General features: G+C 55.5%; 2 protein-coding genes across 2 annotated transcripts; both read right to left on the bottom strand.

The window, feature by feature from the left end:
- Nucleotides 1-376: 376 nt before the first annotated feature.
- Elob (elongin B) lies at nt 377-4,454 on the bottom strand. The gene is made up of 4 exons (XM_046443271.1): nt 4,380-4,454; nt 4,139-4,273; nt 3,345-3,450; nt 377-549 (listed from the first exon to the last, which is right to left on the bottom strand). The coding sequence occupies exons 1-4, from the start codon at nt 4,380-4,382 to the stop codon at nt 437-439; spliced, it is 357 nt and encodes a 118-aa protein (XP_046299227.1). The 5' UTR covers nt 4,383-4,454; the 3' UTR covers nt 377-436.
- Nucleotides 4,455-8,897: 4,443 nt separating this feature from the next.
- On the bottom strand, nt 8,898-11,659 carry Prss33 (serine protease 33). The gene is made up of 6 exons (XM_046424264.2): nt 11,271-11,659; nt 10,908-10,934; nt 10,632-10,794; nt 10,230-10,501; nt 9,812-9,981; nt 8,898-9,612 (listed from the first exon to the last, which is right to left on the bottom strand). The coding sequence occupies exons 1-6, from the start codon at nt 11,608-11,610 to the stop codon at nt 9,454-9,456; spliced, it is 1,131 nt and encodes a 376-aa protein (XP_046280220.2). The 5' UTR covers nt 11,611-11,659; the 3' UTR covers nt 8,898-9,453.
- Nucleotides 11,660-12,141: the final 482 nt, after the last annotated feature.

Below are 12,141 nucleotides of genomic sequence, written 5' to 3'. Positions count from 1 at the left end.
GGAAGTCCCCAAGGCCTTTGCCCTGGATCTCCTGAAGCCCTGGGGAGAGGGGGCAATGATGAAGTAGGAACCCACTCTTAACACTGGTTCCAGCCCACAGCTTGAGTGAGTCCCCCTCAGAGAGTCTAAGGAAACACACCTGGAAATTGGGTGGCAAGTGTACCTTAAAGGCTGGATTTCTTTTGCCCCTCCTGCGTTGGGCTGACCTAGGGCTCAGGAATTCTGACCTCTTCTCCCCAAAGCTGGGAGTAATTTGGCTCTCAGGGCAGCCCAGGATAGGCTGGTCAAGAGCCCAAAGAAGTGGGGGAACAAGACCCATCCCAGGGAGGGCAATGCCTGGAATAGGGAGGGAGAGGGTGGAGAAAGAGGCAGCAACCAGGCAGACACCCAAATCTTTTATTGGGGGGAATGGGCCTCAGGGATGGGCCTGGGGCCCTCACTGCACAGCTTGTTCATTGGCGCTGCCTCCGGAGTCCTGAGGCTTCATCACGTCCGGAAGCTCGGGTGGGCTAGAGAAGGGCTCGATGCGCAAGGCCTCAAAGGAATCATCTGTAGGGGAGGAGACAGAGCTGGAAAGGTGCTCAACTCATACCCCAGCTGGGCCTTGTTCCACCCAATAACCTGAAGCCCTGGGGCACCTAAAGTCACTGTCCTGCAGCTTTGACCTACCCACTGCCAGCTGCTTCACTTAGTGGCACTGGAATGACTCCTGACCCCATTGGCCCAAGCCACCCATCCCTCTTTGCTGGCCATTCTAGGCCTTTTCCCAATCTACATTTGTCAGTAACTTCCTGCAGGCACCCCACAATTCTGTCTCCACAGCCAGCATCACCTGCCACCACACCAGATTCTCCTTGCTCTCTGCCTTTTCCATCAACCAACCAGTGGTGGGAAACCAAGTACAGTCCTGACCCACTTAGAACTTTCCAATGGTTTCCCATCTGGTTTCACCAACACTGTCTGTCTCCAATGCTCAGCCTCACTCCCATACCAAGCCCTTTCCTGCCTCAGGATTTTGTACTTGCCAGTCCCAACACCTATCACATGGGACATGCTATGGGCAGAGTTCGGCTCAGATGTCACCTCAGAAAAAATTGTCAGATTTGATAGGTTGCTTTTCCCACTTGAACAGTGGCTCCAGTTCTACTGTTATCCCAGCATGGAACACATGTATTCCACTTCATACTTTTCCTCCTGTGCTTTCCTCTACCTAGGGGGCTGTTCTCTTGACTTAGTTCTTAATTGATTAGGCTCTCCAGAGGAAGTCCCCCAACACACACCCCAAGGAAAGCTGCCATGTCTCAAGAGCTGTTGTAACTGGGCAGGTGAAGGGTTACCACTTCTATCAGCCAGGAGAGGCCAGGGATGCTGCCATACATTCGCAATACATAGGATGGCCCCACACAGAATCATCCACCCCAAGTGTCGATACTGCTGAGGTAACAAACCCAAGCCACAAACCTGCAGGGACAATTCTTGCCTTTACCCACATATTCCGTGACTCATCTGGCCAGTGCAGTCTCACACCTGACACTGTCATCTCCCTAATTGAGCAGTTTGAGGTTGGCAGACAAATCTGTCTCATCCTTTAGCAAGGACACTGAATGGCAGAGTGTGTGGCACCCAATCAAGGCCCAAGAACCTAGTACTGATTGGTCAGCTGCACAAAGAGTTGTCTTTCTGCAAGTAGTCTGAGAAAACAAAAAGTAACCAGCCCACACTGTGCCTGTCACAACAGACACTACTTGCCTCAAGGTAATGTGCAATGCCATGGTGGGCAAAAACAAGTCATGTCTCTTCGCCCTCATTTATGCTATCAGTGTCTTCCAAGCCACTTCAAGCCTTTTGTTCAAACAAACAAAAAAAAGCTACCACATACCTATAATCCCAGCTACTCAAGAAGCTAAGGCAGGATGATCCCAAGTTCAAGTTCAGCCTAGGCAATTTAGTGAGACCCTGTCTCAAAATAAACCAATAAAAAGAGGTAGGGGTATAGTTCAGTGGTATAGTGCTTCCCTAGCATATAAGGTCCTGGGTTCAATTCCAGTATAGCAAAAACAAAAAGTAGAAAAAGGATCACTTCAGGGAGAATGCAGCTCTATTGCCTCTGCTCAGAAAGCCCACCAGATGTGACTCAGTCATCACTTACCCCCTCAGAAAGACACTCCTGTATGATGTCTGCAGCATTCACAGCAGACCAGACTCAGGCTGCCGTGCTGGGTGGGGCAGGGGAAGAAGTACTGACTGAGGACACATCTGCTGAAGCTGAAGCCTAACCCCATTATCCTTATGGGACCTAAAGAGTACAGCTAGGACCATACTCTTCTTTTTCAACCTGTGCTGTTTTCTTACAAAACAGAAAATGATTCCTTTATCCATGTTCCCTCTACCCACACATCCCCTGGATCCACATCTGCGAAAATATGGCTCTATGATCTGTTTAAAATTCCAGGAGACCAAGAGTAAAAACTAAAAATTCTGCCCTCCCCTTTTCTTAGATGGAAGGAAATGTGAAACTCTCCCCACCCCTCATGGTACAACATCCTGGGAGATTTGGGGTAAGATTAACAAGAATATAGGATCTGGATCTGAAGCCTGGTGTTGGCATCCCAGCAAACAACCCCATTTCCCCAAGCTCAATTTACTCATCCTTAAAAAACACAATCCACATGGTGCTTGCTTGCCCATAATCCCAGCAACCCATGAGCCTGAGGAAGGACGACTGTGAGTTTGAGGCTAGCCTTGTCAACTTAGTGAGGCTGTAGACAAATTACTAAGACACTGTCTCAAAAAAAAAAAAAAAAAAAAAGTGCTGGGAATGTAGCTCGCCCCTGGGTTCAATCCCCAGCACCAAAACAACCACCATTCAAACTAACGCAAATTCAAGTCTTGACCAGAGATACTGGGGGAATCAGGTGATAAGCAGCACAAATCAAGCTTGGTATGGTATCTGACTCTAGCAAGGCACTAGAAGCCTGCCTCTTACCCATGGGACTGTTGGCAAGATTTAGTCATCCCTATTTGCATGGCAGTGCTGGCATCTCCCGGCTGAGAGGATTAGATGGGACAATGGAAGTAACTTTCAGAGTGCAGAGCCAAGTGCTCAATAAATCCTCTGCAAATCTGAGAGGGTATTGGGACGAGGGATCTTCAAACCATTTGTGAAACGGGCTTTATTTCTACAAGTGTCTCTTGTTTGTTTTACAGTGGAGAAACACTGTCAGATAGTTCCTACCCTTTGTGGACTGGAAAGCAAAGGCTTATAAAATCAACTTCAGCTCCTTGAAGACCCTTTTCTGTGGCCATTACCAGCCTGCCCAGCTGCCACCCAGTCCAGTCCTTACCTGCCCTGAAGGCCAGCCCCACTGTGGCTGGGGCCTGTGGCCGTGCTGTCTGGCTAGTGAAGCCACATTCTCCCAGAGTTTTGCCGTCATCGAGGAGCTGGTCATCCTGAGGAGAGAAGAAGGGTCTGGGGAGAGGTCCAGAAGGGGCAAGACCCACAGATCTCTGGCCAGCAACTACACTGGGAGTCAGAGGAAGAGATAGTATCAAGTGTGGCCATAACTACCACAGAGCACGTTGGATACAGCTTCCAGAGCCGCGTCCCCAAGATGTCCAAATAAGAACTTTGCAGGGGAGGGCTCTGGAATCTGGTTCTCCCAAACCCTGCGTGCGAATCGCCCTCGGAGTCACTGAGCCAGCGGACGGAAGCCGAGGCAGATCACTGACAGCTCTGACCCCTGAACAAGGGGCTCAACTTTCTTACATCCAGTGCCCTCAACTATAACTCGGGGCCCCCGGCTTTCCGGGCTCACAGGCGGCCGGGGCTCGACGAGCGGGAGAGGGAAGAGGGCGGGGAGTCCTGCATGCGGCGCTCGCAGGGTCCCTGAGCCGGAGCGCCCGCGGCGGAGGGGAGCGGAGGCCTCGGAGGCGCCGACCCTGCCCGTTTCCGGCTCGCCCCGCGTCGGCGCGGAGGAGCACCGCGCTGCCCGCGACCTGCACCGGGCGCCGGGCGAAGACCCCACCCAGCCGTCGGCGGTCGGGCGCATAGGGCCGCCGTCCGCGCTCCCCAGCCCGGCCCGCCCGGCGGCAGGGAGACGCCGCGGGACCCCGCGCGCGCAACCGCCGCCCGCCGCACCTTGTAGAGCCGCTGCTCGTCGGGCGGTCGCTTGAGGATGCCCTCGACGATGCGCTTCAGCTCGAACACGGTGCTCGACTCCTTGGCGTCCGTGAAAATGGTGGTCTTGTGGCGCCGGATCATGAGGAACACGTCCTGCGGGCGGCGGGCCGGCGTCAGCGCCCCGCCGCCGCCCCCGCGAGCCCGCCGCCCCCGTCGCCCCCGGCCCGGCCCGGCCGCCCCTCCCCCCGCGCCCGCTCACCATCGCGGCGGCTGCCTCTCGCTCGACGCGCCGGCGCGGCCGCGCTCCGCCCCTTCCCGGCAGCCCGCGCGCGGCCCGGCGTGCCCCGCGCGGCCCCGCCCCTCCCCGCCCCGCGCGGCCCCGCCCCCGCCGCCATTTTAAGTGAGCCGGAAGAGGCTCTGCGCGGGCCGCCATCTCGCTGCCGGGAGGGAGGCGCCGCCGCTTTCGGCGATTTTCGCGTGTCTCTATTAGGTGCGAAGTAGCAGTGCACAGCGGAGGGATTCGCTGTTACACATTCGCAAGTGCACACGACACGGCGTGTCCCTGCCTCTCCCAGGACCCCTCTCTGACCCTTTCCGTTGCTCTCCCTCATTTCCGTGGGAACCCTCCCCTACCTCGTCCGCGCGAGAGGGGACACTGCGACCCCCGACCTTCGGAGGCTGCTTATTCTGCTCAGCCTCCTGTTCTCCAGTTCCATGCATTTTCCCTCCGATGACCCGATGTCATTTTATGGCTGCACCAAGCCTGAGTGCACGATCGTCTCTCCCGTCCCTCCACTGAGGGACACCTTGGCCTCTTTTTTTTTTTTTTGGGGGGGGGAGGTGGACACTGAGGATTGAACCCCGGGTGCATCACCTCAGAGCCGCATCCGTAGCCCTTGTTCACTTCATGCTCTGACATTCCTTGCCACTCGGCCACTATGACTTATTTTTAAAGGACAAGCTATTTTCTCTTCCTCTGTCCCCTCCCTAGTCTCAGGGGAAACAGGGTTGCCTTTCTTTCCCGTTTTAGGCGGATTTATCTGTCCTTGAGCACACACCCACCCTGGGCACCGAGTAACCGAGACTCTGGAGGTCTCTGGGATGACTGACCCTCAAATTGACAAGTGGTGCTAGTTGCCATGTGCCTGGGAGTTGCCTCTGTAGAAGCCCCTGTTCCTGCCCGTGGGCAGTCACAGCCTCCGGGACAGGAGTCCCTGTGTTTCTCCTTTGTAGCAAAGCAAGAAATATTTTCTTTTTCCTCGGAACCATGTCTTTCTTACTAGTTTGGCCTTGAGGGCCAGGACTGAGCTTTCGGTAACCCATTCAGCCTTTTTGGTTTTTTTACTTTTATTTTGTTGGTTCTGGAGCTTGATCCCAGGGGAGCTGCACCACACAGCTGCATCCACCCTTTTCATCTGTATCTTGAGCTGGCCTTGCTAGGCTGCCCTTGGCCTTCACCTCGCATCCCCTGGCCAGGCCCCAGTGGCCCCGTGGTGTCCAGGGTAGGAGGGTTGTCCCTTCTGGTTGGCCTCCTGGACAGCTCCCCGCTCCAGCTCCAGCCCTGGTGGCAGCACTTCCTCCCTGTCTGGGCTCCTCCAGCAGCTTGATTTCCTCTGCTGGTGGAGCCTCCAACAACCCTTGGAGGCTACTCTGGAACCCAGCCAGCCCCCAGGAGGGGACAGCTGCTACCTGGGCAGCCAGTGAAGCTGGGCAAGTGTGAGAGATGAGGCCACCAGCCCAGAGACTCACTGGCAGTGGTCCTGGACACCATGCAGCCCTGCAGTTGTTGGAGCTCTGGTCTCAGTGTCCTGGAGGGGCCATGTGACAGTGTCAACTCTGAGAGCAAGTCGTAGGGGTAGGCACAGTGCTTGAGGTGGGATCGAGCACGCACCTCTTCAAACCCCTCCCGGTTTTTGTTTTTGTTTGGTTTTAGATAAGGCCCTTGAGAAAAGACCACCAGGGACCTGTGTAATCCAACCCAGATCACACTCTTCCAGGTCATTGAGATTTGCTCATAATCTCATTGGAAAGCTAAATTCTCTACCCCAGAGGCAGTCCCACCCACCATTTTCAAGCAGTCACTGTACCGGGAAGTTGGATCTTGAACTGGGTGTGGGCAAGAACATTCCTTCTACATGTGATAGTCTCTCAGGTATTAATATGCATGAGTCTCCCCAGTAAAATTCCCGGTTCCCTTTGTTCAGAGAGTCTCTGCTTAGGGAAATATCCCCAGCACTCTCTTTGCTGCGATTAATAAATCTTCACTCCTTTGTCGCCTAGTTGTTTGCATTCACCAAGGGACGGACTCACTTCAGCTACGGAGGTGCTGCTGCCTTGGGGGCTCTGGCTCTGATCCTGGCTTTGCTGCTGACCCTGCAGCTTTTGGCAGTCAACCTCCTCAGGCTCTGTTCTCTGCTCTTTAAGACCAAAGGAAAATCATGTGAAGGCCTCTGTAGCTCCTTCCTTAGCCACAACTAGGTATTCTTACTTTTGACCAGCAGCTTCTGGCTCTTTGGGAGCCTTCTAAAGTCCCTTCCCCTGCTGTGATTTCCCTCACTGGGCCTCAGCACAGTCCCCATCCAGTCCAGGCTACAGCTGATGTGGTCTGAGGAGCCTCAGCTTCAGCCGGGCAGGACCACCCACCCCCATGCCATTTGTGCTGGTGTAACAGGGATTCACTTGATACTTTGAAACTTACTTGTTTTTTTTTTTTTCCTTTTTCCTGATATTCTTTTCCCTAAACTCCCTGATCTTCTCCTCCCTGATCTCTCCTCCCTAATCTCATTTGCTCTGAATCACCTCTATAAAAGCCCCCCTGTTCCTGCTGATGGGCAGAATCACAGCCTCTAGGACAGGAGTCCTCTGTGTCTCCTTTGCTAGCAAAGAAATACACCTTCCTTTTCCTTTTTCTCAAGACTTTGTCTTTGTTACTGGATTGGCGTTGAGGATGAGGACCAGGCTTTCAGCTACCCTGGCAGTTGGGTCTCATCGGGTCTCAGCTGTGCAAGGACTGAGAGGTGCTTCAACTTGCCAGCACCATGGGCGGCCACCTCAGGAATGGGCTGAGTGGAGGAGGCCCGGGGAGACCAGCTGTTAGGGCAAGATGGAGAGAGCAAAGGAAATACCAACTCACCTCTGCCGTTCCTGGATCAGAGGGCCTGGGTATGAATCCCAGTCTGCCCAGGCATGGTGGTAAACTAGTGAGGACCTGAGTAACTCAGTGAGACCCTGTCCCTAAAAAAAAATATAAAAAGGGACTGGGGATGTGGCTCAGTGGTTAAGTGCCCCTGGGTTCATTCAGTCCCTGGTACCAAAAAAAAAAAAAAAAAAAAATCACTGGCCAGCTGTGTGACTTTATTTATTTCATTTATGTGTGTATGGTGCTGGGATTGAACTCAGAGCCTTGTGCCTGCAAGGCAAGCCCTCTACCAACTGAGCTATATCCCCAGCCCCCAGTTTTGGGACTTTCTGTCTCAGTTTTCTCACCTGACAAATGGGAAAGTCCACCTAGCAGAGTCTGAGGTAACTGATGAGATTCAGTACCCCACTGTGTCCCTGCATGGTGTTGTTAGGGTACCATTGGGAGCAGTCATCTTTTCTAACTGGTCCCCCCACCCCCGGCCCTGTCCATCTCACTCCTCCCTCAGCCTTGGCTGCCTGGGTGTTCCTCAGATACACAGGCTCTCTGGATGGAGAGGCAGGCCCCAGGCCTTGGCTTGCTCAATGTCTCATGTGCTCCCTTTTGGAGAAGCATCCTGGGGACCATCTCTGGCTGGCCCTGTGCCAGGGAAGTGATGAGAGGAGAAAGGCATGAGGTGCACTCACAGATTGAAGCAGTGGGCAGCTGATATGACCCAACAGGGTCTCATTGCAAATGTGCCCCTGGACTTCTGCAGGCTGGCCATACCCTGTCCTGAGCACCCTAGTCCCTAGTGACCCCATCACAGGCAGCCCAATTTTACTGCAGAATGGACTGCAGTAAAATTGGGCATCTGCCTACTGCCCCATCAACCTGGCCTGACCCAGCAGTGACCATCAAGTAAGTCCACTGGTAGGGAGAGAGGCTCAGGCCTGTGTAGGCCTGCAGGGACTTTGATGCACCCCCCTCCCCTTTCTGCCCATTTCTCTGTTGATTAGCTCCAAAGAACAGGCTTTGATCTGGGTGCTGTGGTGCACACCTGTAATCCCAGCTGCTAGGGAGGCTGACGCAGGAGGATCACGAGTTCAGAGCCAGCCTCAGCAAAAGGAAGGCGCTAAGCAACTCAGTGAGACCCTGTCTCTAAATAAAATGCAAAATAGGGTTGGGGATGTGGCTCAGTGGTTGAGTGCCTCTGAGTTCAATTCTCAGTAAGCACCCCCCTCTAAAAAGAAAGAATTTTCCAGATTTTGCTCTGTTTCTTATTCCCCTGCTACTCTAGAAACTGACCTCTGTCTGAGAGGAAGAGATCAGGCCCCAGGCTGGAAGGGGAGCAGAGGGAGGGCAAAGAGCCACACTGGAGAGAGGCTGTGTCCAGATTAGGGGTGTGAGGAGTGAGTGAGGGTCAGAAGCCTCAGGAGCAGTAGCAACTGTGGGCAGCCCTGCCGAGAAACTCTCCAAGCCAGGCACACAGGCTTCTGAGCCTCTTGAAGTGCAGAGGACCAGCCCATCTTCCCCTAGAACACCTCCAGGACAGTGGAGCAAAATCTTTACTAGTTGTTATGTCTGTGTAACAAATTGCCACAAAGGTAGCAGCTTAACAGAACACCAATTTATTTAATCATGACTTTGTAGGTCAGAGTCCAGTGGCTCAGATGGGTTCTCTGCTTAGGGTCTCGCTAGGCTGAGGGCAAGGGGTCATCAGGGTGGGGCTCACAGAACTGGCATTTGGAGGTCCCAGATTCTTGTGCCCTGCTGGGTGTCAACCAGAGGCCACTGTAGGATGTTCTCAGTTCCTGGCTCCTCCATCTTCAGAGCCAGCAACGGAGACGCTCCTTGGTGTTGAATCTCTCTTATGCTTTGCATATGTCTATCTTCCTCAAGAAAACAAGGGGGACACAGGCCAGACAGGGGCAGCTGGTTTGCCTATATCTGCTGTCCTGCCCTCATCCCTGGCCAGAGCTGAGGGTAAAGATGAGACTGGAGGGGAAGGAGGAGAGTGAGCCCCCAGGACACACAGAAGGTCCCTGGATTGCTGGCTTGTGGAATCACATTCAGTGAGTGCCCTGGAGGAGAAGAGGCAGGGGAATGGAGAGTACATGGATGGCCCATTAGGATCTCTGAGAGGAGGATGTGTGCAGGTCCTGGATGGATCGAGGCTGAGGCTCCAGGTCAGCAGCACCAAAACCACCCAGCATTAGAGGCTGAGGTGAGCCTGAATCCAGGGGCTATACTTGGCCACGCTGGTATAGACACCAGGACGATTGGGCAGGGCACAGCCCTTGCCCCAGCTCACCACACCCACCAAGATCCAGTGCCCAGACTGCAAGCAGCTTAGAGGTCCCCCGGAGTCACCCTGCAACAAACAGAAAGGTACTGTAGGTCCCAGTCCTCCCAAGACTTCAGGGCAGCTGTCCCAGGTCGCTGGGGTGATACCTCTGGATTGGGGGCTGGAAAGCAGCCTGGGGGTGGGATCTGCTGGGTCCTGAGTTCTAGGGAGGTAGGGTGCTGGACACAGGGGCATGGACTCCAGAGGTTATAGGTGGGGGACACACCTGGCAGGCATCCTTGTGGCCCCTGAGGTAGCCAGCACAGAGGTTTCCCGGCAGCACTATGCGCTCCGCCTCAGGGATGCTGGTGCCCACATGGTACAGGCGGTCACAGGCGCGTGAGCTCAGCAGTGGCACCCTCACTCCTTGCAGGGGACGCCACTCTGGAAGTGGCACTGGGGAAAAGGGGAGACTTCTGAGAGCCAGAGGAGGGCAGAGTGTAGAGCAGGGCTCGTGGAAGAAGTGGAGCCCGAGATTCTGATTTGTCAGGCAGGGGACACCCTGGATCTGGCTCTGGGGAGAAGTTTCAGGTTCTTACAAGTGGCTCTGCGTCCTGAATTGGGACTGTGAGGGTCTGGGACGCCCAGTTAGATAAAGAAGGGGGTTCCCTCAATAACCTCATGCCAAGCCTTCCATGCCTCACCTCCTGGGCGGAGGGTGCCCCAACCGGTGACCCAGCAGGGTGAGCTGGGTGGTGGGTGACTACCAGGCATGGGCAGGCAGATGGGCTGGATGTGGGCACTCATTGGTACTGGGTGGCGTAGCTGCAGCAGTGCCAGGTCACCGCGGGTGGCATCCATAGAGTGGTCTGGAGGCAGCAGTACCCTCCACACTGGCACGGAGAGTGCCGGGGGTGACACAGGGCCCAGGCGCAGCATCCCCAGGCACACACGGTACTCAGATGGAAGTGCCTGTCTGCACGACAGGGAAGGGGATCACTGAAGCAGACCCCACCCAGAAGACCATCCCGTGGGGAACTGGCCCTGCCTACACCTTCAGACGCCCTCCTCCCCACCTGCATCCATCTGGGGCTCCGGGAACTGACCTGGCCATGCAGTGTGCTGCAGTCAGCACCCACTGGGATGCGATGAGCGACCCCCCGCATACGTGCGTCCCCCGGTGCTGGATGCTCGCCTGCCAGGGCCACTCTCCCTCACGAGCATCCCGGCCCCCCACGATCCGGCTGGACGTGAGGGGTTGCCCACAGGCTGTGAGACAACAAGGGGACAGCCAGGGTTGGCAGAGGACTGGGGCCTGGAGACAAGTGTGCGTAGAAGAGACAAGGCCTAGGGCCTGGAGGGGCAGCTCTGAGGCTTCTTACCTGCGGACGCCAACGACCCGGTAGCTCCTGGAGGAGGAAGTGGAGAGAGAGCTGGATTATGGACTTGGTGTCAGATAACTGGGGGGTGGTCAGAGATTAGGAGGGAGGCAGGGCATATGTGTGGCACTGAGCTTGTGCCAGGCTCCTATGTGATTGGTTACCTGATGTCACCTTCCTGAACACTGGGGTGGGGGTGGGACCCAGGCCCTTTACACAGGTAACCTGTTGGGACTTGGAGAGCCCAAGGTCAGGAAATGAGGACATGGGGGGTGGGGGGGCCAGAAGCAGGCCCAGAGGTGGTGACGTGGATGACCTGGAGCCAAGTTCTTTGTGGCTATCACCCCTACTCCTTGCTCCACTCACCGAATACCAGCAGGCACAGGATCTGGAGCTGGGAAGCCCCCATCATCCTGTCTCCGGGACTGGACTGGGTAAGGCAGCTCTGCCCAGTGCTGGGCTCTGGCAGGGAGCAGAGAGGAACACCCCTAACCCCACCTGCCCCTCCCTCGGTGGCCCTTCTGTTTGTGCTATCCCTTCCACCCAGGCTTAATACCCTTCCTTCAGCCCCGGTCCTGAAGTCCAGTATGAAGTCCCAGTATGAAGTCCAGCCCAGTATGAAGTCCCCCCAGCTTTCAGATCTGGGTCTCCTGGACCTCAACAGGAGTCCTAGAGCCTCATCACCAACACCGTCCTTCCCTCCCATTACCCAGGAGCTGCACTGTCCTGCCCCGGCATGCCCTGGACACTGCTCTCACCCTTACAGCCTGGTGCCCTCTCCACTGTCTGGGACTAGGGGAGGGCCTGGGGCTTAAAGGGCAGAGGGGCGGAGGCTGGGCCAGGGCCCAGGCAGGGATGTGGCTTCACTGACCAGCCTCAAACAAAGATTCTTTGAGCAGCACTTGGGAAGTGGCAGGGAGAGGATACCATGTGCGGAGACCTGGGGCTTGCGGTCAGGCTGGGAAGCTCCAGAGAATCCTTGGCAGCTCATCTCTGAACCTGATCCTGCCTCCTGGTGGGGCATGGTCACTGGGGCTTCTGAGCTCTATTGTTCTGTCCAGTAATCCCAGCTTGGCTGGGCCAGCCAGCCCCACATGGGGCCCTAACTGCAGACTCTGGACCCCAGACCTTGGGCCTGGCTGGCTGACTCCATATGGAGACCCCAGCCAGGCCAACACCCCCTGGATCCTGAGCTCAGAGTGGGAATGCATAGCTGATCAGAGCCAGACGCAGGTGT

Source organism: Marmota monax, unplaced genomic scaffold (assembly GCF_021218885.2).
Source record: "Marmota monax isolate L192 unplaced genomic scaffold, Marmota_monax_Labrador192_F-V1.1 WCK01_AAM20220418_F8-fsc00035, whole genome shotgun sequence".
In the NCBI taxonomy this organism is placed as follows: Eukaryota; Metazoa; Chordata; class Mammalia; order Rodentia; family Sciuridae; genus Marmota; species Marmota monax.
The sequence above is the reverse complement of the archived record's forward strand: the minus strand, read 5'-3'. Positions and strand labels throughout refer to the sequence as shown.

Excerpts from the sequence above, each read along its gene's own strand:
- Elob (XM_046443271.1), bottom strand. Across the intron at positions 3,451-4,138 it reads ACGAGCAGCGGCTCTACAAG|GATGACCAGCTCCTCGATGA; the intron begins GTGCGGCGGGCG and ends TTCTCTCCTCAG. Across the intron at positions 550-3,344 it reads GGGGCTGGCCTTCAGGGCAG|ATGATTCCTTTGAGGCCTTG; the intron begins GTAAGGACTGGA and ends CCTCCCCTACAG.
- Prss33 (XM_046424264.2), bottom strand. The coding sequence starts at position 11,610 with ATGGGAGGGAAGGACGGTGTTGGTGATGAGGCTCTAGGACTCCTGTTG. Across the intron at positions 10,795-10,907 it reads CGGGTCGTTGGCGTCCGCAG|CCTGTGGGCAACCCCTCACG; the intron begins GTAAGAAGCCTC and ends GTTGTCTCACAG. Across the intron at positions 9,613-9,811 it reads GCCACAAGGATGCCTGCCAG|GGTGACTCCGGGGGACCTCT; the intron begins GTGTGTCCCCCA and ends TGTTTGTTGCAG.